General features: G+C 41.6%; 1 protein-coding gene across 3 annotated transcripts in view; it reads left to right on the forward strand.

The window, feature by feature from the left end:
- The window catches only part of PDGFD (platelet derived growth factor D), a 147,217-nt gene that overhangs the window by 105,778 nt on the left and 14,151 nt on the right, over window positions 1-27,288 (forward strand). For 2 of the 3 annotated variants that reach the window (XM_009896775.2, XM_054164609.1), the window contains exons 4-5: window positions 11,549-11,608; window positions 17,522-17,723. In XM_009896775.2, the coding sequence (XP_009895077.1) occupies window positions 11,549-11,608; window positions 17,522-17,723 (262 nt within the window). The remainder of the gene's footprint in view (window positions 1-11,548; window positions 11,609-17,521; window positions 17,724-27,288) is intronic. The other variant, XM_054164610.1, reaches the window with a different exon arrangement.

A 27,288-nucleotide genomic window follows, 5' to 3' on the forward strand; every position in this document is an offset into this window, starting at 1 on the left:
GTCTAAATTTGCTGGGGGAGGGAGGGTTGTAAGTCTGGGTTCTTTTAGTGTTTTGTGGTTTGTTGTTTTTTTTTTATTCAATATTGTGTAATACAGTTAAACACAATCTGATTATTTAAAGATGTGAGGTCATTCAGACCATTTTTTCCTTAAGAACCAGAGTTTTCCGTGCTGTAAATTCATTGTTTCTTCATCTGGTGTAATTTTTAAGTATAACAAGCATAGGAGCATACCTCACAGGAGATTAAAGCACAGCCTAATAAATCACAGCTGGAAAGACAGTTTTAATTTCCCCGCTTTTAATGCCATACTGTTGCCTGAAATTATATCCCTTCCTAATTTATGATAAAGGAGTCTGTTCTATTTGTTGTGGGTGTTGATCTCCTTTAGATATTTACAGAGTGCTCTCACTCTTTGCTTTTTGCTTAGTCAAGCAGTGATGTCTGTGTTTAGCTTTTAATCTTTCCCAAAAATTCAGGCTATCCAGTCCCCTCAGAGCTTTTGATGTTCTTTTCAAAACTCCCCCAGCTTTCTCCTGCTTTTTTACAATGTCTCTGTGGTAGTGAAGGTTTGGTTCAAGCACCATCCCAGCTGTGTAATGGGTTGAGTGCCACCTGCCATGATACTCCATTTAGGTAGATCTAGATGGCAGTGGCCAGCTTCACTGCCCTGACACTAGGAATGTGATGTTTTATGTGTTTTCCTCTGTCAGCTCTGTCCATCTCTGAGCTCCCAAGTTTCCTACATTTCTCCTCCTGCTTAGCATGTAATTTGGAGTCACATTAGGTTGCATTTTTTTCAGGGCAATCTTCTCCTTGCTGGACCAGATTAATATTTGTGGGGTTTCCATGTCCTAAATGAAGATGGCTGTGCCTGCTGGTTCCCTGCCTGCAGGTTTGGACACAGGATCGTGACCCTGGGGAGGGTGGAGCTAAGTTCCACCACCGCTTGCCCTGATACCTTCTCACAGTCTCAAGCCTTGCCACCTCAAAGACAGCCACAATAAGCCTTTGTAAAATGGCACATGATTAATGTCTAAAAGAAACTGTGAGGCATGCTGTGTTGTTCCTGCTTGCAGTCAGGTCCACTGTGCCAGCAGGGTAGGCTGCATGACCAAACCAAGACTGATGAACAAAGCTGGTTGTCTGCTACACTCTTTCATTTGGATACTTGCGTTTTCTCTGCCTGCCAAACTTACCTCATTTCCTCTCTAGTTTAAGCAATTGTATGATTACAAAATGGAGAACAGCATTCCCAAATTCTGAACAGGAAGGTGAAACAGCAAAAATTTGATTCAGACCATGTCAAACCACTTGCAACTGATTTAGTGGGTGGGAGAAGGCTGGCAGTTATTCTTGTCCTCCCCTCCTCCTCCTTGGGCTACATCATTACTGGAGCTTTTGGGATCTCTACACTTCCTTTGAATATTTTTAGTCTTATTCTGACTCTGCAGTTCCAGGCAGAGGTCATCAGAAAAGGTCCTTTCTCCATGCTGAAGAAGCTGGTGTGCTTGCAGGCTGGCGCTGTTCTTTGCTCAGCACATTGCTTCTCGCATCAATGACCTTCACGCTATATACCACATCCTCAAAGGCAGTCATGACACTGGATAAATCTGATTTGTATTTTCTGTCCATACATCTTTATTAAATTTACAACCTTCTGTTTGGCTCTGAGTACTTGATAAAGTGCATACATGTCTTGATAATAACACAGGTGACAGATAAGTCACGAAGTGTTTCTGGTTTTCCCTTGCATATGCATATTCACACACACACACACATTGAATCATAGAATCATAGAATCAATAAGGTTGGAAAAGACCTCAAAAATCATCAAGTCCAACCTGTCACCCAAGACCTCATGACTACTAAACCATGGCACCAATTGCCATGTCCAATCCCCTTTTGAACACCTTGGGTGACAGGTTGGACTTGATGACTTTTGAGGGCTTTCCCAACCTTACTGATTCTATGATATTTGTAAGAATAATGCATGAGAGAAATGTCAAGCATGATTGTTCCTAAGGTACTTTTATTTGGCTTGAACAACAGTGACATCTTTTGCAAATAGGGCTTGGGGCTGGCAGTCCAGCCTGAACAGTTTCCTTTTCCTTGTTCTAGCTGTTTGATGAAACTTCAGTTAAAAGAAATCACCAGCAAGCAGTATCTGGTGCTGTTTGCAATACATCAGCTGCTTTTGATCACATCAAAACACCTGGAAAAGCTAAGAGAAAATGGTTCTTGTATTCTTCAGTGATTATGTATTACTGCTATTTTTTTATGATTATTGTTATCATCTTAGAAAGTTTGTATAGCAGTCCTATTTGTTGTCCTGCCTTCCAGTCAAAGCAGGAGGGTGAACAAATTGTTTTTCTTTGCATTATCCGTGAAACATAACACAGGCTCCTGCTGCATGCTTACTGCGGAATTAAACGACATCCTCTGGGAGAGAGCTCAAAAACAAATGGATCCTTCACAAAAATCAATAGACTGGGATTGCTGCTAGGACAGCTAATGTCCCTTACTGCTTCCTTTTTCACATTGTGTCCTCAGCTTTGCAATTAAATTTGCTTAGCTCCATTAAAGCTTTTTTTCATTATTATTATTATTCCTCCCATGTTTCTCTCAAATCACATCTGAAAATGTGAGCATCCATGTCAGAGCGCTTAGCAGAGCCTTCTAGTCAGCAGAAAAGTTGGAATATTGCATGAAATTAGACTGCATTTGTTAATGATTATTTTTGACTCATTATAGAGCATCCTCGAATCTATAAAAAATAGGTAGAGTATCAAATGGAGAGGAGGCAGAAAATTAATAGCTAGCTCCTAGGAGATTTTCTTCATTAATATTTTTCCTTATGCCCCTACTACTAGAGCCCCTCAGTACATTCCCATTTGGTATGAGTCACACCAAGAAAGAGGACCTGCAATAACCAGCTGTCACTGCCTTCTGTTATCTCTGAAAGACTTTTTTGCCCACCTGGACACAGCCGGGCAAGTGAAGCGTCAGCTTCTTCACTTTTGCTCAGGGCAGATTTGCTATAACCAGGGAGACTGCTTCCAAAAACCTGTCAGTCAGCATGGCATAAGTTCACTAAAGTCCTCTCAAGGGCACTGGACTACAATCTGAGAGTGAGTTTTTGGCTCCTGGGATCACACCTCCCAAGCTCTTTTCCACTTGGCAACTCCTCAATACCATTTTGATGTGCAGCATCACACTGACCAGGATTCCTCTTGATGTCCTCTCCCCATTGCCCTGGCAGAACCAGCATGGGGTGTCATAGGAGCATCAGCAAGCTCTGCAGAATGAACTGGCTCTTTGACCCAGGTGTGCTTGCACACTGAGCCAAGGTGAATAATGAACCCGGTTGCTTTCAGCACCCTCCACAGAGAGGTGCCTAGAGAATGGGCACTACAGACCATAATGCACAAGAAGTTACTGCTGAAAGCAAGTCTCCCTTTCTATGCAACAGTAATATAAAGGGAGCAGGGAGCAGCCACAGTCTTAGCTTAACACTCCAGGCTTGATAGTTGTAAGATGAACCAGGGCTGACATGCAAACAGTGAATGCAGTGCCAATCTATAACATCAATGGCAGGAGAGTGGCCAGAGCAACTGCGTGCTCATTAGTCTGACCTAGAAAGCTGGCAGGGCTCTTGTCAGCAGAGAAAGTGGTTAAAGATACAGGAAACTAGGGGAAAACTCTATGTCTCTTCATCAAAGGAGCTCATGCCAGACTGGAGAGGATAATCTGGAGAGGAAGGAAATGTTATATAGCAAATCTAATTGGACTTCAGAGAAGCATCTCACCCAGTGCCACGTAGGAAACAATCACTTATGTTGGAAAAAAGATGGCACTTAATAAGAGAGCCACAATGTAGTCAAGGGGCAGACTGTACTGTAATGCAAAAGGGAGCATCCAGCCAGGGAGAGCTCACTAATGGGAGTTTTTAAAGGGATAATCTTATGTTCTGTTTTATTTGTGGTGTTTTTTAAGGACCAGAGCACAACCTGTCAGAGTAGCATTTTAATGGCTTTTGCAGTACACACAGAGATGAAGTAAATTGCTCAAGAATGGAAAAAAATCAGTGTTGGAAAGGAGAACAGGGTGACTCTGACCACTGCAGATTTGCAGTGAAATGAAACAGCTCCCAAAAAGCAGAGAGATCATTTAGGTAGAGATTAAGAACAAAAACACTGTCTTTTAAATGGCATCTCACTGATTAGCAAGAGGTGAGAAGAAGTTTCTGGGTATACTAGACAAGGAAGTGGTAGTTGCATCTTTTCTGGAATACTTTGTACAGTTTTGGTCCCCATAGTACAGAGCAACCACATCTTTCTTGGACTGTGTTCAGGGAACAGCTACAGGACAGCTGGGTAAAAGAGGACATGTCTTAATGAGGGCCAAGACAACTTGGCTTGCTTAGTGTAATAAAACGGATGCTGAGGGGAGATATAACATCTTCTCAGATGTACTGCAGGAAGCAAACTTGGGAGAGGAAATAAATGACAAAGTTGGCACTTACATAAGTGCAATAAAAAGAAATTTAACCTGAATTGGGGTTGGACTCGATAATCTCTTGAGGTCCCTTCCAACCTCTAATATACTGTGATACTGTGAAAACAGCCAACTAGAATGTGGGTTTTAGAAGTGACAACCTGGAAGAGCCTTTCAAGATTTGTGCCCCAGTCTTTAACTGAAGAAGTCAAGATTTGCCATTCAGCTGAAAATGGCAAGAGAGGGATTGCAGAGCATTTGTAAATGAATGCTAGTTGATTTCTCACTGGAGGTGTTTAGGAAGAGACTGGATGGGGCGCTTGGTGCCATCTTTTAGTTGATTAGATGGTGTTGGATGGTAGGCTGGACACGATGATCTCAAAGGTCTTTTCCAACCTGGTTAATTCCATTCCATTCCATTCCATTCCATTCCATTCCATTCCATTCCATTCCATTCCATTCCATTCCATTCTATTCTATTCCATTCCATTCTATTCTATTTTGTGTATTACCTGCAGTATGCACCAGTATAGCTGTTAGCAAAGAAGTTCATTGTACATGGAGATCTAAGGACAGGCCTCTGTGATAAATAGAAAAATTAAAGGTAATGCACAATTTGCCCAGCAGGACAGTGAAGTCTTGTGCACTCTCATGTGGATATGTGCATTGAATGGGGTGCTCATGAGCAGAGCAGTTTTAGATGTTGTCTGATTATTCATAGGAATAGCTATCATCTCGTTTGAGCAAGTATCATCTGACCTTTTGGAGAGATCATTTAAATGTCAGTGTCAGCACTCATAACATGCATCCAGCAACGCCTAATTTTGAAACTAGGTGAAGGATGAAGAGAAGTATTGACCCAACATAGCTGTTATTAAATGTCTTTTTCTGCTTCAGTTTTACTTCCAACTCTTCACAAATAAATGTATCAAATATCAGTTAACCTAAATCATTATTACAGCCTTGCACTTCTGAAATTCAAAGTGTCATGTGCTTCCTGCTCAATTATAGTTAGTAAATGTGTCAGGACAAATGAAAAGTGTTTTATATGTCATTTCCACTAGTTTTACCTTAGTCATAACTGATAAGGTTGTAGATACTGATATATGGTGGTAACTGTGCTTCAGGAACTCAATTTATGTCTCTCTTTAAAGGACAAGACTACAACTACCTGAAGGGAGGTTGTAGCCAGGTGGGGGTTGGTCTCTTCTCCCAGGAAACCAGCACCAGAACAAGAGGACACAGTCTCAAGCTGCAGCAGGGGAGGTTTAGGCTGGATGTTAGGAAGAAGTTCTTCATAGAAAGAGTGATCAGCCATTGGAATGGGCTGCCCAGGGACGTGGAGTCACCATCACTAGAGGTGTTTAGGAAGAGACTGGATGGGGTGCTTGGTGCCATGATTTAGTTGATTAGATAGTGTTGGATGATAGATTGGATTTGATGATCTCAAAGGTCCTTTCCAACCTGGTTAATTCTAATTCTAATTCTAATTCTAATTCTAATTCTAATTCTAATTCTAATTTGGGATCAGACATTGGTGGCTGCCTTACCTTTTGTTACTCAGTTTCAAACAGTGGTGTCCTGTCTGGCCTGCCTTTATAGGGACTGCACCAAAAAAACAGAAAAGAAAAATATGGTTAATGTTATTTTTTCATTTCCTATTGGTTACAGCAGTAATTGCCATCAGTGGTAACATTTACTCATACTTCCAGCTTGAACTCTGTTACCTTCAGATTGCAGCCACTTGATTTTGCTAAATGCTTGCACTGGTAGATAAAAGATATTGTTGACATTGATTATGGCCTTGTGTAGCTAACTACAGGTTATTATCTGGAGAGACAAGGTTAAGTTACCTGTAACCTTCTTGAAAGACACTGGCATCCATTTAGTGTTTCATTGCAAGGTGTGATTTTCACATTACGAATAATCATTGTTGCATGCCTTTCACATTCAGCATCTTGTATTTTAAAGCCTGGTCACCAGAGTTGAACAGTGGTTTGATCACTACTGCAGGTAATGAAAATGCACCCTCTGACTTCCTAATGAGTAGCCTGCTGTAGCAAAATAGGTATCTTTCAGCATCCTTAGGAGATGTGGTAATAAATATCATTCTGGTATGAAAATTAAACCTATCAATGTGGTGGATTGAAAGCATGGTAAAAGAAAAAGAGATTTCAAAGTATACATCACTATGCTTTTACTTATCTTTTATGTATTTTATTAATCTTTATTTCTTATATTAAGAACAAAAATGCTACATAAGAAAGTTTATTTAATCAATGGAATTCTATTGAATTGAACTATGACTTTTCTTTGCCTCTTATCTAACACCCATTTCTCTTATACAGTGTGTTCTGAGTTTGGGGGTTGTTTGAAATCACAGAATCATAGAATCAACAAGGTTGGAAAAGATCTCAAAGATCATCAAGTCCAACCTGTCACCCAACACCTCATGGCTACTACTCCATGGCACCAAGTGCCACATCCAATCCCTTTTGGAATACCTCCAGGGATGGTGACTCCACCACCTCCCTGGGCAGCACATTCCAATGGCTAACAACTCTCTGTGAAGAACTTTCTCCTCACCTCAAGCCTAAACCTCCCCTGGCACAGCTTGAAACTGTGTCTTCTTGTTCTGGTGCTGCATGCCTGGGAGAAGAGACCAATCCCTCTAACAGATTAACACCTGCTCCCAACTTGGTGTCATCTGCAAATTTACTGATTTACTGACTCAATCCCCTCATCCAGATCATCAATAAAGATATTGAACAGGATGGGGCTCAGAACTCACATGTTGTCACATACTCGTGGTACAGCAAAGTGAGCCATGGACGCCATGGTTCTCAAACAGATGAGCTTTCCAGCCTCATCTCTGGTGCTTTTCTGATGCCTTCCTGTTCCTACTGATCCTACCAAACTCCATGGCTTGAGCCTGGCAGAGCCTCTGCTTGCTGCAGATAACAGGCCCTCAGACTGCAAACCATCTTCCTCATCAACCAGGCCTATCTGGCTCTGCAATCTTGTGTATCATTGATAGCATCTTGCCTCATAGAATCATAGATTTGTTAGGGTTGGAAGGGGCCTTGAGGATCAACCAGTTCCAACCCCCCTGCCATGGGCAGGGACACCTCACACTACAACAGGTTGCTCGAAGCTGCATCCCGTCTGGCCTTAAAAACCTCCAGGGATGAGTCTTCCACCACCCCGGCAACCTGTTCCAGTGTCTCACCAGTGTGTCATGGGGAAGAACTTCTTCCTGATGTCTGATCTGAATCGACCCACTTCTATTTTTGCTCCATTTCCCCCAGTCCTGTCACTACCTGACATCCTAGTAAGTCCCTCACCAGGTCTCTTGTAGGCCCCCTTCAGCTACTGGAAGGCTACAATAAGGTCTCCTCGGAGCCTTCTCCTCTCCAGACTGAATAGCCCCAACTCTCTCATGATCTCCACTTGTGAAAACTCCAGGTGGTATTCCCCATGACTCTCTGTTACTTATTGGAGATTAGTGATGGGAGACAGGCTACAGACAAAGTCAGTCTGTGAAGGAGAGAGTAGCTTATCTTTGTCTGAAACAGAGCCAAGAACAATGTATCAATGTCCATACATATTTAACTCTAAGAACTGACTCAGGATTTATCTTGCTGAGGTGTAATTTTGGAAGCAGAGGCATGGAAGTCGTTTTTCTTCAATAGAAGTAGCTGCTCTCAGAGAGTGATTGGTAGCCCTGATACTTTGCCTGTGGTTTTTGCTGCTTGTAGAGCAGTTAATGCAATGCTTTGCTGAACTCTCATTTAAAGTTATTATGTTACCATGACACACTTACAGAAACAAAAGCACTATTGTCAGGGTGATGTAGCCAAACTATTACCACCCTGGTTTTCCAACAGTTTAAAAATAAGAATAATAATATTAATAATAATTAAAAAATATTTCACTGAAGGTTTTAATGTCTCTTTAGGTAATGGTGAAAACAATAGCCAAGTGATCATATGCAAATCCACATAAATAAGGTAGCATGAGTTGCATACACAACACTGAAAATAGATTTGTCCTTCAGGTTCTGCTAGGGACAATGGTGAGAAAGGAGGAGATGGTTTTGTAATGATGAGAACCACTTTGATGTTATTACTTGAAATAGCTGCAAGCAGAAGCTATAGATAATAATAATCTGCAAACTTTAGAGGTTGAAAGAGCTCTGGGAAGCCAAGAATGACTGCAGCTGCTTTGAGTGATGGTGGAACAATGCCATGTAGTTGTGAATAGTTTATGCAGATGAAATATAATCAGAGTCAAAATGTGCAGTCATCAGGTTTGAGATCCAAGAAGCAGGTGGTACTCATGTCTGTCTGAGGATTTTGGAGGGGTTCCCTGGCATCAGCCGTCTCAAAAAAAAACAAACCCAACTGTAGACTAAAGAAACAATTTTGATATCTACAATTAGGTAGCATAAGGGACCATCACTTCAAACACAAAATTATTCCTTGTCTGTGGTCTTCTCCAGACATTCAATGAGGCAAATTGTTCCTGTTTTAAAATAATGCCTCAGAACTCAATGCCACTTTTTTTTCTGGAAGTGTTAAATGGAAGCTAATGACAGAGAGGAAAAGATTTCCAAGTTTTGCAACTGGCAACCATTACCAGAGAATCCATGAGCTTTTCAAATCCATTTTTATGTACTTTAAATAATAACTCGTCGAGAACTGGGCAACCAAACTGTAGAGAATATGGCCAAGGTAGCCCACGGCTCCTGAATTATTTATGACCTGATCATCACATCTGCAAAAAAAGCCCAAACCAACTGCATAAAAAAAAAAAATCACCAAAAATTATTTGCTTCTGTATTCCTACAAGAAAATGACCACTTTAATTATTAATGTTTTAGTAACCCTGCAATTTCAGTGGTTGCTTAGTGACACCATAGTGTGATGAGGTTTCTCAACTTCTACTAATCTTTAAGTACTGAAGAAATCACTGCTGCATCGAATCTGAGAGAAAGGAACCATTTAAGGAAGATGAAACAGTAACAATGATGCATAAACAATCTTGTGACTTTTGGGGAGGTGTTTAGGAGGAGACTTGATGGGGTGCTTGGTGCCATGGTTTAGTTGATTAGTGTTGGATGATGGGTTGGACACAATGATCTCAAAGGTCTCTTCCAACCTGGTCTATTCTATTCTATTCTATTCTATTCTATTCTATTCTGTTCTAAGGAGGGGTCCAGCCTCTTCTCCTTGGTGGCAAGCAACAGGACTAGAGAAGATTGTTACAAGCTGCGCCAGGAGAGGTTCGAGCTGGATACTGGAAAATATGTCTTCACAGAGAGGGTTATCAAACCTTGGAATGGTCTGCCCAGGCCAGTGGTGGAGTCACCATCCCTGGAGATATTGAACCAGCATGTGGACCTGGCACTTAGGGACATGGTTTAGTATTGACCCTTCAGTGCTGGGTCAAAGGTTGGAGTGGATGGTCTTTGAGGTCTCTTCCAAACAGTTGTTTTCTGTGATTTCTGTTATTTTTCTATACCAAATGAAAAGCATTAAAATGCCATGCATAGAGTCTGGATCTGAAAGCATTTTTGTTTCTTCTCAGCTAAAGGCCAATTTTATTGACGAATGAGCAGATTGCTTGAACAGTTTTGTCTTTACCATTCCTAAGAAGTAATTGAATATATGCATGTATGTATGGCCCAATGCATCACTGAGTCTAGAGAGCATCATCTGAGCAGTTACCCTTCCATTTTCCCTTTCAGTTGCTAACTTAAAAAATGGGTGGCAGATAGTCAGTATGCAAGCCCAGGCAGTGATCCATCTTCCTTAAATCCTTTCATTATAAATTCTGTTACTAGAAATGAAAATCTTGGTGTGCTGTCACTTCAGTCTACTTTCCTTACCTGCCTATTCATGCTGATCATTAGGTATTCACTGTATGTATGTGTTTAATAACCATTCTGTAATGCTGCCTTCCTCCCCTCCCCCCATTCTTCATGCTTTAATTATTCCAGTTGAAAATGAGTAAAACTGCTGAAAGATGAAAGAAACAGGTTCTTCATTATTTAAGCAATGATTTCCTATCACTGGTCAGACAAGTGGAAAGGGATTCAGGTGACCACATGTCAGTATCTACAGTTTTGACATCTGTATCTAAGATAGTCCCCCCAGGATTGCCTCTATAGAAAACAGAGAAAAGAAAAATTAGGCTGCAATAGCATTGCAAATTAAGCTTTTCAAATAGAATAGAATAGAACAGAATAGAATAGAATAGAATAGAATAGAATAGACCAGGTTGGAAGAGAATAGATCTGATTATTTGCACCCTAAAAATGCTGATTTTAATTGACTGTAAATGGAAACAAAAGTAACTAGCCTAGATGTTTGCTTTATAGATGTCCAAAGGTAGATGAGATGAATCCCATCCCTGTGCTCAAATTAATCACAAGAGCCCAGATTACACTTCTAATACACATGTACTGTGGCTGGGGCTTTTGATGTAAAGGACAGTGCTATTCAGTGCTCTGCATAGATGAGCAAGTCCTGTTCAGCACAAGCACCAAGAGTAGTCATGTTAGGACTACATTTCAAACTGATTAGATTTCTCTGCTTTTCACCTTGGCTAAGTAGTGCCAGGCTATTAGTACATCCACATTCTTTCCAGAACAGATCAGTTTGAGGAAGAGCATTAACACTGAGTGCAGACATACTGAGGTGGCCTTGAATATTTATGTTGGCAAATAAATTTAGTAGCCTTGGCCAGATTAGATCCTGCTATCCAAAGCAATGTGTATCATAGTACAAATAATAATAATACCTATTCTTGCCCCAGCAAGCTCATAGGGAGCTAGTTTATAAACAATGAAAAGGGGGAAAACTGAATGGAAGTAGCCTTATTCCAACCTGGCATTCTGTGGTTATTTAGGAATGACACATGGCAAGGGCCTCTTGCATTAGAGGGGGCTGAAAAAGATGACAAATTAATACTGAGACGTTTTTTAGGTTCTGCAGTTAATTTGGAACAGTGCCTTAATGGTGATCTTCCCTGTGGGTTTTTCCCCTTAGGATGATTTCCAGCATACAGACTCAGAAACCAACTGGGAGTCAGTCACAAGCTCTGTCTCAGTAAGTAATTTGTTACTGTTTTGCCCATGGATGGCTTGATAGGATGCTTTGAATTCAGCTCACTAAAATGGTCCCTGCACAGGGGAACCTCATTTTCACCTATGGCATAGGATGAAATAAGTGTTTATTCAACTCATACTGGGATCAACTAGTATGTTTTTTAAGAAGCAAAAATGCAAGATATGCCATCAGCTGTTGTAACCACATGAGATAGCCATTGGGAAACATTTCTTGCTTTCAAGCTTATCCTGTCAAAATGAAAAGACATGATGCAGCCTCCTTGCAATTTTCAATTGTAAAATATCTTGACCTGAACACTCTTAAAATAGGTTGTCAGGAAAATGAATCTAGTTGCATTGACAGTACTGAGGGGGTTTTAAGTCTTTGTAGTAAAATATTACAAGTCTCCATACACAGCAGTGAAATGCAGCTTCAGGGAAAATAAATAAATTAGGAAGTCAAGTAATTCAGTGTAAAATCTTATTTTTCTTTTCATCACATTCAATTTGTGTCATTGACCCAAAATTTGTCCCCACTTTCATTTCCCAAATTAAATGATACACTGGGGAATTACTATGACATCAGAATTCATGGTATGGACAGTCCTTTTCTGTGTACTCTGCTGGCTAGTCAGCACAATGTCACAGTCTTGTAAACTCCTTTTAAAACACATGAGATGAGGATAAGCACTCAAAGCAGACCTGAGACCAATGTTTAGAGCATTCATGGAAGGCAGTTTAAGGATGGCACCTTTGTTACAGTAGCTGCCAGAACTGACAGTAAATAAAATATGAGAAAGTTCTACTGATGTGTCCAGGCTGGGCAGCCAGTAGAGAGAAAATTCTGTACTGCCAAAATGAGAAGAGGTTAAGCTAATCTCACTTGTATCCACCCTTGAATTTGCAAATAACCCTTGCCCTTCATGATGCGATGCATTGATAGCCTGGAACTAATTGTGCTGAAAAGTCTTGGGTGGTAATGTTAGCAGGGCTGGGATCTACTAGATGTGCCAAGCACTGAAAAGATATCAGCTCATTTTTCATTCTAATATGGGGCTCTAAACAACAACAAAAAAAAAAATAGAAAAAAAGGTCTATATAATAGAATATTTTGTTGAAACATATTGTAGGCAGTTGTTTGAAAATGTAAGCCTAGGGCTCCCTCATCAGGTAACCATGGAAATGAGATCAAGTGTCTGGTAAACACCATGTTAGTTATAGACCTTAGCATTGTAAGGCATGCCACGTGCCAAACAATAATCTACTATTCATTTCATATTGAAAGACAAAAAGAGTTCTGAAAGAAACAAAAAAACCTTCAGAAAAGTTGTGGTTAATGTGTACCAAATAGGGAGCTTCAGTACAAGTATTACAAGTAGCAAGCTGATGCCCAAGACCATATGGAAATCTGCAACTAAAGCAGAAGCAGACCCCAGTTTCACTGGTTTTCCCAAGCACTCTCCTATCTAATAAAACATACCTTGTTCCATTGGGTGTGCATTGCATGCTCTAGCCCTTTTTTATCCTCAGGGAACATAAGGTAGAGAGGTACCCATAGGCACCAAACCAAAACTCTGGGGACATCTAAATTCTTCAGGGATTCTTCTGTGGTCCCAAGGGACAGAAGGACAAACTCAGACCTATCAGCTACTAATAAGATGACCAGCTGTTCTGTTGATACTCAGCATGGCAGATCTCAGTTTTGTCCTTCAAGCCCACAGGCTCATTTTAGGGTCTGGGTACATTACAGTTCTCAGAATAGAATCATGCAATGGAGTGGAATGGAATGGAATGGAATGGAATGGAATGGAATGGAATGGAATAGAATAGAATAGAATAGAATAGAATAGAATAGAATAGAATAGAATAGAATAGAATAGAATAGAATAGAATAGAATTCACCAGGTTGGGAAAAAACATTAAGATCATCAAGTCTAACCTATCATCCAACACTCTCTAATCAACTAAACCATGGCACCAAGCACCCCATCCAGTCTCTTCCTAGACACTTCCAATGATGGTGACTCCACCACTTCCCTGGGCAGCACATTCCAATGGGCAATCACTCTTTCTATGAAGAATTTCTTCCTAACATCCAGCCTAAACCTCCCCTGGTGCAGCTTGAGACTGTGTCCTCTTGTTCTGGTGCTGGTTGCCTGGGAGAAGAGACCAACCCCCACCTGGCTACAACCTCCCTTCAGGTAGTTGTAGAATGCAATAAGGTCTCCCCTGAGCCTCCTCTTCTCCAGGCTAAGCAACCCCAGCTCCCTCAGCATCTCCTCATAGGGCTTGTGCTCCTACCACCTCCCCAGCTTTGTTGCCCTTCTCTGGACACGTTCCAGCAACTCAACATCTTTCCTAAACTGAGGGGCCCAGAACTGGACACAGGACTCAAGGTGTGGCCTAACCAGTGCTGAGTCCAGGGGCAGAATGACTTCCCTGCTCCTGCTGGCCACACTATTCCTGATGCAGGCCAGGATGCCATTGGGCTTCTTGGCCACCTGGGCACACTGCAGTTTCGTGTTCAGCCTACTATCGACCAGTACCCCCAGGTCCCTTTCTGCCTGGCTGCTCTCCAGCCACTCTGACCCCAGCCTGCAGCACTGCATGGGGTTGTTGTGTAGAACCTGGCACTTAGATGTGTTAAATCTCATGCTGTTGGAATAAGTTGGAATAAGAGTCTGGGTTCATATCATAATATTTTTATCTTTTTTTCCCCTCAGAAAGTACTTCTGCCCTTAATCCAGCATGGCAAATTCAGAAAAACAAAACAAAACAAAGCAAATCCACACATAAAATTAAGAAAAAAATAGTGGTCCCAAATTCACTCCTTATTAGGTTAGTTTCCATTTTTTATAATGTTATGATCAGCAACTGCAATGCCTGTCAGCTTCAGAGTACAGATAGAAAACAGAAAAGAATGGAAGAGCAGACAATAAGGGTAAGAGCAGTGACAGAAAAAGATACCTTTGTGTCCCATTAAATTAAAAATGCCTTCAGTGATTTAAGAAATGTAGAAGAGATACATAATGTGGAAAATCTTTGCTCTCCATTGCTTCTTGGAATTCGTTCTTTCCTTTGCCCTTTCTTTGGATGTGATCTCAGAATTCAGATTACAATGAGCACAAGCTCTTCTAAAGCTACCGCTTTGCTCTTGGCAGGACAAAAGAAAGGCAGTTGGTTTGGGAGCTTTGAAGTTGCTTTTGGGGCTGCCACATGATGTTGCTGCCAGTAGGTTATCTCAGCTGTTGAAAATTCTTCTTGGCTTGGCTGTCACTGTGCATGAATAAGGCTGCACAAATCTCTTGAGTGGGGATTCCCTGCTGCCTGTATGAGTTTGAAATGCCCTGCAAATTCACAGCCTGACCTGGGGTTCTGTAGTCAAATGCACAGCTGAACATATGAAAAACACTCTTGCATCATCTGAGCTACACACCTATGGTCTGATTTTTATGCTGCTCTTCCTTCAGCATCCTTGTACCATCTCCCTCTTTTGAAAGATAGTTGGGGACTGGAATTTCCCAGTTGGGCTGCTGTCACAGATGAGCCATGAGCTCCACAGAGCTCTCCTGAGTAAGCAGGTAGAACTTGGGTGCCTTTTTGTTTTGTAACCTCAAAGCCTGCGTTAGCACACTGTATGGTGTCTGCCCATAGCAGTCTGTCCTGCAGCATCGTCTTAGATAACAAAGCTGTGTGCACTTGGCTGGTGTGAGCTTTTCAACTCTGGGGGCTTCCATCTCTCTGAGATTTTCTATCCATGTCACTTACAAGTCAGGAAAAATGCTTTGAGGTACGCCTTGCCTTTTACTGGGTCATGAATTTTTACAGCCATCTGCACTCTGCCTACTTCAGCACTGCATTGTAGAGTCATTGCAGTCACAAGTGGGCCATATGAAACTTCTTGTGCGGTTGGCGATAAGCAGTAAGTGCAATTATGTTGATGCCACTATTGTAGCGTTTTCTTTTTCTTCTCTCTCTTGGTTTTAATAATTTGGACTGCCCATGCTTTCAGAAAACATATGCAGCAAAACATTAAGTATTGTTGCTATCGTGATATAACTTACCATTAAAGACAAATGTTTTAGTCTAAAAGGCATATTTGCTTTAAAACTGCTTTAGTAATCACTGAAGGACACACTCTTGCAAACAAGTGAGTAACTTTACTCAAATGAGTTGACCTTTCCATTACAGCCCATTAGTGAAGCTAATCACAAAGATTAATAGTTTAACACATGCATTTACTTGGGAGATAAGGTAAAAAAAAAAATATATTGGGGGGCCATTAATTTTAAATGACATCTTTTGGCTGCATTACTTCAGAGCTGGGTGTTCATGAGAGAAGCAGGATCCTAGGGTTTTGCCCCAGTGATTTAACTTATAAGACCAAAACCCAAACAGTTCTTTCTGTTTTGTTATGCTTCTTGCTGGCCTGCATCAGAAATAGTGTGGCCAGCAGGAGCAGGGAAGTCATTCTGCCCCTGTGTTCAGCACTGGTTAGGCCACACCTTGAGTCCTGAGTCCAGTTCTGGGCCCCTCAATTTAAGAAGGACATTGAGACTCTTGAACGTGTCCAGAGAAAGGCAGCGAGGCTGAGGAGAGGCCTCGAGCACAAGCCCTGTGAGGAGAGGCTGAGGGAGCTGGGGTTGTTTAGCCTGGAGAAGAGGAGGCTCAGGGGAGTCCTCATTGCTGTCTACCACTACCTGAAGGGAGGTTGTAGCCAGGTGGGGGTGCCATGGTTTAGTAGTCATGAGGTGTTGGGTGACAGGTTGGACTTGATGATCTTTGAGGTCTCTTCCAACCTTACTGATTCTATGATTCTATGATTTGCCAGGTGTTTTAATTACTGTCCTTCAGAGAGTAGCAGATCTCAAAGAATAGTTTTCTTACACATATTTTACACACAGTATTAGACTTCATGCTTAGACAATGGAAAAAAGTTGTATCAGGGTGGTGAATATTGTGATTCTAAATAGTATATTATTAAAAATGTTTAAAGTCCTCTCCAGTAAAAATTAAATCACTGCAGTCCTTCTGTCAAAGTCAAGTTGTGCCATAACTTCAGGGGGAACCAGATATGCTCAGAGGATGATATTTGGCCCTTCCTGGTAGGAAATAAGCTAGCATTCGGTATTATGGTGTAATTGTGGGAATATCACTAGGCTGGTAGTTGTGATATTCATTGTTAAATTGTTGAGGTCCAAATATCATGGGTTTTGTCATTTGCTTAGTAACTTGTATTTTTGGTCAACAGATGGGAGAATGGATATTCTTCAGTGTTTCCTAATGCATTTAATTCTTAGGAATAATGGTCCATCTTTTCAGGTCTTTAACCAAGCCAAATTTGTTGCCCAAGTTGGCCAGGGAAATAAAGACTGTCTAGTGCACTTGTTGCCTTTGTCTTTCTCAGCTGTGATTTCTGATCTGCCTGTTACAGATTTAGCAACAGAGTTGGTGGAGTTGTGAAGGCACCACCCCATCACTGCGTGGCACTTCTGTGACCATCGCAGTGGCGTCAAAAGACATTTCCATTACAGCTTTGTATATGTGCAAATCATCATAACCTTTGAGGAGTGAGTCTGCATGCTGACAGTCCAGCAATGCTTCCACTCATAGCATGTCCTTGAGAATTTGCTTGGGAATTCCTTGGTGCCTCTTCTTGCAAATAGAAAACACAGGCACAACAAAGCTTGGTCCAGCTAAAGACTTCAAAAGATGGCCCAAACCAGCTGTTTCAGTCAGTAGTAAACCAAATAGTCATGAGGTCTGTGGTGACAGGTTGGACTCGGTGATCTTTGAGGTCTCTTCCAACCTTAGTGATACTGTGATACTGTGAAATTTCTCAGTAACTGTTTTCAATTGTTTTAAGTGGTGCTGTAATTGATTCCAAGTGCACTGAGATGTATGTCACTCTTAGGGGGTATCCTATCCCTCTCCATCAGTGACTGATGCTACGCTCACAGCAGAAGCACTGGATCAGACCATCGCTGCGTTTGACACGGTGGAGGACCTGCTCAAACACTTTAACCCGGACTCCTGGCAAGAAGATCTCGAGAACTTGTACACAGAGAGCGGCCACCATTATCGAGGCAGGAGCTACCACGACAGGAAATCTAAAGGTAGGAAATGACACTACATACATACACTGGGTCAAGGCCAGGATATTCCTTCACTCACAAAATTGTCCATTGGTCAGCTGTTAGATTTTGGTGCCCATGTTCCTGTTGGACTCACAGGACAAAGTACAACATGGACAGAATGAGAGGACTCCCAGACAACCCGTGACAGAATGAGAGGACACAGTCTCAGTCTGCACCAGGGGAGGTTTAGGCTGGATGTTAGGAAGAGGTTCTTCATAGAAAGAGTGATTGGCCATTGGAATAGGCTGCCCAGGGAGGTGGTGGAGTGTGGTGGGTTGAAAGGAAAGGCCCAGCTTTCCCTCCCCCACTAAGAAGAAGTCACATGGAGTCACCATCCCTGGAGGTGTTTAGAAAGAGACTGGATGGGGTGCTCGGTGCCATGGTTTGGTTGATTAGATAGTGTTGGATGATAGGTTGGGCTTGATGATCTCAAAGGTCTTTTCCAACCTGGTTAATTCTATTCTATAAGTTATTTAATCCTTAATAGTTTTCTGATTGAGTAGGATTTCATTTGAGGAAACAAACTGAAAACTGCCCATTGTTATTATGGATTCACAAATAAAAACATAGGCCCCATGTGTAAAGGACAGATGGTTCTCAGTTTCACCCTCTTAAACACTGCTTTGCATGTTAGGCATGGGGCTCCTAATTACCTGCACTATCATCATACTTTAAATATCCTGCTTAGGGATTGTTCTCTGTTGAGTGAGGAATAATCACTTTTATCACATTGTGCTGAGGGAAGCATCTGGTGCAGACACCTGTATGTGCAGCTGGATTTTTAGGATGTGAACATCTCCCTGTTTTTCATTATGTTGGAGGGGAATAGGACTATGGTTTAACATCTTTGTCTTTATTTGAGCAAAGCACACATGTCTGGGTTATGTGTCTTGTTTCCTTCTGTTAGTTCAAATCATCCATCCACCAAACAGTAAAGCAGTACCAAACCATGATGATAAATAAAGCACTATTTAGAAGAGATGGTCATGCTCTGGGGTAACCATGCAGCAAAGGCCTGCTGAAATTGCCTTTTATGTGCAAGTACAGACCTAGGAGGTCTGTTAGAGTTCTCTGAAATGACAATTGCTGTACTTTTCACGGAAGATCTTGAATGCAATAGTTTATTTGAGTTGTCTTGTTAATACTGTCCTCCATTTCCAAATTATGTGTTCACATGCATTCTTCTTCATAACTCTAAAATTATAATGTCCAAATCACAATTCTGATTCTGTGCAATCTACCATTTATTTGCATCTGCAATCTCATTCCCTGTATATTAAGCATTTTAGTTCCATGTTTGTAACTTACTTGCTGTCAATGAAAGGGCTTTGACCTTGAAAGGGTTATACAGACTACATGTATATTAGGGGAAATAGTGTTGGGGAAGCCTTCCTAGACCCTGCAATCCAGTCACCATATTGCTAATTTGTCAGCCTTGTCTCTGCTAAGTTTTGGCCTAGGCCAAGTGTCATTCTTCCAGGTCATTGCTGGGCATGAACCAGGAGCTAGCAGAGGCCAGCTCCCATTCCTCATGAGTAGTTTGTATGCAGCCACCTTGTCTTGGAGACTAAGGGATAAATGGTAGGGATGTGGGCTCTGGCACGGCTGTTGACCCTTGTGCAGTATAATGACCTCAGGCATATACAATGAATGAGTAAATGTACAGCCAACTTAGCATACAGTTTCCAAGACACATTGCCATCTGTGGTTTTAGGCTCAGCACTTCAAAGAAATCAGTGATAAAGGCCTGAGCACTCATCCAGTGAAAACTAAACCCCCTTTCTTTATTCCTTTTTGGCACAGCAGAAATTTCAGGCAACCACAACAGCCCATGTTTTGTGAAAACATCACCCAACTGCCAGTGCATCACTTCTGAGATCAATTTGATCTCATTTAGGGGTCTGGGAAACATGATATGTGTGCCCCTTTTTCCCAGGGTTTGGCACGAAAAGGCATGTTTATAAAAGAAATAAAGGGTCATGATTGTAATAGAAGCTGATTACCTGGATCCTGTACTGGTTCTGCTCTCCAGATTTAATTTCTCAGATCACACTGGAGGGCTGAGCCCAGAAAGTGATGGTGAATGGCACCATACCCAGCTGGCAGCCAGTCACTAGTGGTGTCCCCAGGGATCAGTGCTGGACCCATCCTGTTCAATATCTTTATTGATGATCTGGATGAGGGTATTGAGTCCATAATCAGTAAGTTTGCAGATGGCACCAAGCTGGGCGCAGGTGTTGATCTGTTAGAGGGTAGGAGAGCTCTGCAGAGGGACCTTGACAGGCTGGACAGATGGGCAGAGTACAAGGGCATGAGATTTAACACATCTATGTGCCAGGTTCTACACATTGGCCACAAAAACCCCATGCAGTGCTACAGGCTGGGGACAGAGTGGCTGGAGAGCAGCCAGGCAGAAAGGGACCTGGGGGTACTGGTTGATAGTAGGCTGAACATGAGCCAGCAGTGTGCCCAGGTGGCCAAGAGGCCAATGGCATCCTGACCTGTATCAGTATGTGGCCAGCAGGATCAGGGAAGTCATTCTGCCCCTGTACTCAACACTGGTTAGGCCACACCTTGAATACTGAGTCTAGTTCTGGGCCCCTCAGTTTAGGAAAGATGTTGAGTTGCTGGAAGGTGTCCAGAGAAGGGCAACAAAGTTGGTGAGGGGTTTGGAGCACAAGCCCTATGGGGTTGCTTAGCCCGGAGAAGAGGAGGCTCAGGGGAGACCTTATTGCATTCTACAAATACCTGAAGGGAGGTTTTAGACAGGTGGGGGTTGGTCTCTTCTCCCAAGCAACCAGCGCCAGAACAAGAGAACAGTCTCAAGCTGCACCAGGGGAGGTTTAGGCTGGATGTTAGGAAGAAGTTCATCATAGAAAGAGTGATTGGCCATTGGAATGTGCTTCCCAGGGAGGTGGTAGTCACCATCACTGGAAGTGTTTACGAAAACACTGGATGAGGCACTTAGTGCCATGGTTTAGTTGCTTAGATAGTTTTGGATGATAGGTTGGACTCGATGATCTCAAAGGTCTTTTGCATCCTGGTTAATTCTATTCTATTCTATTCTATTCTATTCTATTCTATTCTATTCTATTCTATTCTATTCTATTCTACTCTACTCCTATTCTATTCTATATGAAATAGAGTTTGCTGCTATATCAATGCTGATCACACAGGCTAGAAGTATCAGTTCTGATCTGGCAGTGCTGAGGGAATTCAGATTTCTCTGTTTAGTATACATGTAATTCATCTTCTTGAGTAACAAAGCACTGTAAAAAAATTAAAATAAAGAATGTTCCAGTTATTATTTTAACACTTGATTTATTCTAATAGGATATTTGTTGTTGTTGTTTTGGTTACAGGAATAAGAGAAGAAGTTTTATAACAGTTTTTCTTTCATCTTCAAAATAAAGGCCGAATTTCCTGACTGCTAGCAGCTCTCTGGATGGAAGTACCTCAACATGATCAGATCCTTTTAAAATCCCAGTTAAGAGTTTTATTTAGTCATAAATTTCTGACAAGATTAAAGGCTTGTTCTTGGAGGAAGTTAGGAGCAGGGAATAGCTTTAACAAGTCTTTAAATTAGAAGTGCTGGTGGCTTTTAACCACAGACACTGTGGATCTCCGAAGGATGTGTGTAGGCACTGCGGTAACCTTGTAGCAAAGAGACCAATAGATTATAGCATCATTTATTTCAGATATTTATCTGTTTCTGCTGTCAGCTTGGGTTTTATATTTTATTCTTAGAACAACCCTGAGGCAGAAGAGAACAATTTGATGTAATCTCTGCCTATCTTTCACAGCATTTTTTACAACATATCATATAAATGGTATAAATGAATCACTAATGACTTCGCTCCTACACAGCTCTCTGCCTATACTAAATTTTGCCACAAAATTGAGCTTAAGAGGCAGTGTTGCTGAATGCCAATTCTGATAATGGAGATATGTGATAAGTTATATTTAAATTGTATGATTTTGTGGTGGTTTGGCCCTGGCTGGAGGCCAAATGCCTGCCAAAGCCGATCTATCACTCCCATTCTTAGATGGACGGGGGAGAGGGGAAAATGTAACAAAAGGCTGGTAATAAGATAGAAGCAATTTAATAATGCAAAGGAAAAGCCCAGGCTGTGTGTGGAAGCAAAAGCAAAGAAAGATGTTATTCTCTACCTCCCATCAGCAGATTGTGGTTGGTCACTCCCAGGAAGCAGGGTTCCACGCATAGCAGTTGCTCTGGAGGACAGACACCACGGATGAATATCCCCTCTTTTCCTTCTTTTACTTAGCTTATATATCTGAGCTGACAACATAGGGCAAGGAATACCCCTTTGGCCAGTTTGGGTCAGCTGGCCCAGCTGTGTCCCTTCCCAAGATCTTGCCAGCCCTGAACGAGGGGAAATATTGGAAAAGAACAGCCTGGGTGCTCATTCAGCAGTAGCCAAAACACTGGTGTGTTATCAAGACCCAGCTACAGTACTGCAAAACACAGCACAAGAAAGGTGCTCTGGGGAGAATTAACTCCAGCTCAGCCAAACCCAGTATGGTTTTCTTAATTTGACCATCAGTAATCTGCAAAGATAAGGATCAGGGAAATAAGAAGTACAGTAGCTTAGCATAGCAGAAACTCACAGAATCACAAAATAGATTAAATTGGAAAGCACCTCAGGAGTTTTTCTAGTCCAACCTTTGCGGTCAAGACAGGGTCACCAGTAGCAAATTGCTCAGGGCCATGTCCAGACAGGTTTGAATATCTCCAAGGACAGAGATTACACAACCTCTCTGGACAGTCTGTGTCTGACCACTCTTTGAACAAATGAACAAAAAACTAGATCCATCTCCTTTACTCTGTCTTATGTGTATTTACAAACACCTTGGCAGCAATTGTATATAAAAATACTCCAAAAGGTCTGCTAGCCATTGCTGCATTTAAAGTACTCTGATAGTATGAATATTCAACCTTAAGCTCATCTGAGACCCTGAGGAAAAAAAGCAAGTCATACAAAATAATGTCCTCTAAATAATTCCTTTTTAATTGCTGTAATATGTTGTAGCTGACCTCAGTTTTATAGTAATTTGGCTATTAAAAATATGAAGCATCTCTAAAAGGATATCACTGGCTATTGGGTTATTAAATACTGTTCTTAGCAAGAATGTAGGTAAATATAAAAACAAAAATGGTGCTAATCTACAATTATGTTGATGTTGACTTGCTGGAACATGGCCAGAGAAGGGCAACAAAGTTGGTGAGAGGCTTGGAACACAAGCCCTATGAGGAGAGACTGAGGGAGCTGGGGTTGTTTAGCCTGGAGGAGTACTATAAAAGAAGAGCACTATAAAAGACAAGAGTCAAAATTCAAACAGCAGCACAACAACCTTTGTTATAAACTGCAAGCCACACATGAAAAGGGATGAAAGTCAAATTAGAACTGAGCTCTAAATCCCCACTTGATACACAAAACTCCAACTACAGTTGGTGTGCACTACTGATGAGCAGGGGCAAGCTACCAAGTGCAGGCCCTTCTCATGAGTACACCTCTTTAGCTGCCTAAAACAATTCCAAAGTTAGAAATGTTACCATTGGCACTTGTTTTCATGCCTTTGGCAGGAGACCCAGGTAGGTGGAGATTTCTGCTTAAGAGCCAGGGGAGGTTGGTCAGAAGCTGAGAAGTCTGTACACCCATTCCCTGTATAATGTGGGCAAATCCCTTCAGTGAGAGTTAGGTATTTTAACACCTTTGAGGATCTAACCCTAATTACAACAGATTTCCCTATTATGGTGTCAGACAAGATTTGTAGTAGTATTGACACCAGTGTCAGCTCCTGGGCAAGGTTGTTAATAATCAGCCACCAGCAGCATTTGGAAATGTTGATCTTTTTGATGAAGCCTCTTGGATCTTCTGGTTATCCACCGAACTTACAGTTCACCTATCCCATTATATCACAGCACTTTGGCTGCAAGGATGCTGTAGATCACTGTCAAAAATCAGCAGATGCCTCTGCTGCTTTTACCTCACCCAGCAAGACAGTTGTCTCATAGCAAATTCTCGTGTTGGTCCATTACAACTTGCTCTTGGTAAATCTATCCTGGATGATCCCTGTCAACCCAGTGTCTTTCAGTTGCCTAGACATTGCTTCCAGAAGGATTTACCACTTAATTTTAGCATGGGATGAGGCTGGGTTGAATGATCATAATCTGCCTGAATCCTTCATACCTTGCTGGTAACTGACTTTGACAGCTGGTATATGAATACTGTGGCAAGGTGACTACCATTTCTTACACCTCAGTTCTGGTCTGTGGCTCATGCATGAAAAACATCTAAAATGTTCTGATATGACAATGTTAAGGCCATGTATGAACTGCAAGAGATAAGTGTTGAAAGAAACCCTAACAGACCTCCTGTCATTTAAAAATGAATCAGTGACCAGCAGCACAGGTTTTTCTCTGTAATCTTTAAAGCTGTCCCTTCTGAATGAGACATGACATTAGCTGCAGTCCCTGATTTCAATGCTTACCTCTGATTAACATAATATTTCAGGTTAACCATTTGCTACGTGACATGACAATGGATTTATGTATATGATTTAAGGGAGAGGAGGGAACAACCACCTTAGCCCAAGTATCCAGCTTGCTGCACCAGTGCATCTTTTCATGTCTGCCTTTCCTTTAAATTGAATCTCTGAGGCAGTCATTCTGTAATAATACTTTGAAGTTATTTGCATCAAGTCTACAGAACTTTTTTATTCTAGTTTTAAATTAAGGACTCCAGTGGTTTCAGTCCTTGATAAGCAAAGCAGCAGGATTTCACACCAATCATACCAAGGCTCAGTTACATTTTAGTCACAGCAGTGAAGTGATGCATGAAACTGACTGTACTGTAAAATCTCATTGTTATATGGATGAGGAAATGGACTGGCTCCTGACAGTAAAACAATTTCAGGACAGGGAAAAAAAATGCATATCAACACTTTCAGCACAGAAGTTGTTCAGAGCAAGATGTGGTCTTTTGTTAGGGGTCTGCAAACCATGGTCTACAGCAAATAGAATAGAATAGAATAGAATAGAATAGAATAGAATAGAATAGAATAGAATAGAATAGAATAGAATAGAATAGAATAGAATAGAATTAACCAGGTTGGAAAAGACCTCAGAGATCATCAAGTCCAACCTACCACCCAGCACCATCTAATCAACTAAACCTTGGCACCAAGTGCCTCTGGGAACTGTTCTTGGGTGTCAGTGTGATGTTACTAGAGAACAGAAGACATTGCATTCTCATCCCACCAAGTACTGCATTTCTATAGAGCAGAATCAAAAAGAGCACAGGTTTTTACCTCCAGGTGATTTTTTATGGAGGACAGCTTGTGTATCTCTTACCCTTTATTTAGTCTTTCCTTCTCTGCTTAAAGTAATTTATTGTCATGACTTCATCATCACTAACATAAGGCCTTTCTCCTATTATATTTGTCCATTTTCGGCTCAACTCTTATATATGAGATATGGCAAAGAGCAGAGAATTCATATTTAACTGATAACTCTGGGATTTAGGGTCCTGAAAACTGATAAGTCAGGATCAGGATGCTTTGAGAATACCAAGGAGAATTCACACACCCTCTCGCTCTGGTCCTTTCAATCCTGGTGCTTTCCCTCTCTGCCCTCTCTTGTTACAAAGTGTAACTTCTGTGTTGTTGATAATGCAGCAGTGTTGATAAGTATCAGCTCAATGCAATAGAGAGGGCTGTTGAGCCTGAGGGAGAATTTCGTCTGTAATAGAGCACATTTTGTTCAGTTCCCTGGACATCTTTCTCTGGACACAGATGTCAGTTCATGTGACCTGGGTCTGAGCCCTCTTTAATGACCAGTGTGTTACTGGAAGCCTTGTTTCCTATGTTAACTCTGCTAAATTAAAGCTGAATTAAGCCTTTGAGCATTTTATTCTCTAGAGGTGCACCATCTGCAAATGCCATCGCAGTCCACAGCCAGCCTGTCCAGCCTCCTCATATCAGCATCCATTCCCCTGGATTGCTTCAGTGCTAGAGTGTGAATGATCCATGCTTTCCCCTCAAGAAATCTCATTAATCATGAAAGCAGTATATTTTTTGCCCCATTCTTCCTTTGGTGATTATTTTCTTTACATCAATCAGTTGCAATGAATAGTAGTCAGATGCCTCTTTCCTTTAATGGTAAGCAAAGCTGATGGCAAAGGTCCTGACAAGAACATTCAGATGAGCGGGAAACACTTCTCTGAGAGAAGGATCAGCCTGAGAGCCTGCAGTGAGAAGGGATGGCTTTGGAGAATGACAGTGGATAAAATATCATCTGTTAAAACTGAAAAAAATCTATATTCTCTGGACTTCTAAGTCCTGGCTGTAGACATTCAAAGTGTATTTTTCTCCCAGTGCAGGAGTATACCAGCAGCCCCATTGATTTTGTGCTTGTATCAGGAGGATGATCTATGCCTCTTCTGGAGAGATGCTAGCTCTCTGGAGAGAACCACTGAGATTTCATGGTGAGATGTATCACAATTGCTATAAAATTGCAATTTATCTGCTAAATTCCCATTGACTGAGATAACATCTTGCCAGAAACGTGAAGCTGCTGTGATTTTCCATAATAGCACTCATGACATTTACGTTCTCTTTCCTCTTGCATATCTGCCTTGTGACTACCTCCAGGCCAGAGTGCAAAGGTGCATGATATTTACAAACCACAGCTTTTTCCACAATTTGGTTTGTGATGTTGACAAGGGCTGAGTCACAGAAGGTATGAAATGTCTCTGCTGGAGGTTTTCACATGTTTGTGGTAAAGCACAAGCGTAGGTGCACTCAGGACCAGATACAGTTTTGAGCTGTTAAACATGTCCATGAAAAATCTGATACGTTCACAAATAGTAGATTGTTATCTTGGTTCACATTTGAGCCATTCCTATTTTCCTGTTGATGTTTCTGTGTGCAAAATGTGTTTGGGGTGGGAGCTCAAAACAAGTTCACATGTCCTCCAGTCCATGTCCTCAATGAATTATTGAGCTTTGAAAAAACATACTTGGTGAACATATTCCTAGGGAAAAGAAGCAGAAAAGGAGGGTGGTGGTGGTGGTGTTTAGGGGGAAAGGCAGAAAATAATTAAAAACATAAAAATAATTAATTTTATTACTTTTAGCTGAATCTCTTACTGAAGGATTCAATGGGTCAGTGACAAAGAAAAGAAAATAACTAGTCTGCCTTTGGGCCAACGTTTTACTGTGAGCCTTCCATCCATAGAATCATAGAATCATAGAATCAATAAGGCTGGAAAAGACCTCAAAGATCATCAAGTCCAACCTGTCACCCAGCACCTCATGACTATTAAACCATGGCACCAAGTGCCAAGTCCAATCCCCTCTTGAACACCTCCAGAGACTCCATCACCTCTCTGGGCAGCCTGTTCTAATGGCTAACAACTCTCTCTCTGAAGAACTTTCTCCTCACCTTGAGCCTAAACCTCCCCTGGTGCAGCTTGAGACTGTGTCCTCTTGTTCTGGGGCTGATTGCCTGAGAGAAGAGACCA

Source organism: Dryobates pubescens, chromosome 10 (genome assembly GCF_014839835.1).
Source record: "Dryobates pubescens isolate bDryPub1 chromosome 10, bDryPub1.pri, whole genome shotgun sequence".
In the NCBI taxonomy this organism is placed as follows: Eukaryota; Metazoa; Chordata; class Aves; order Piciformes; family Picidae; genus Dryobates; species Dryobates pubescens.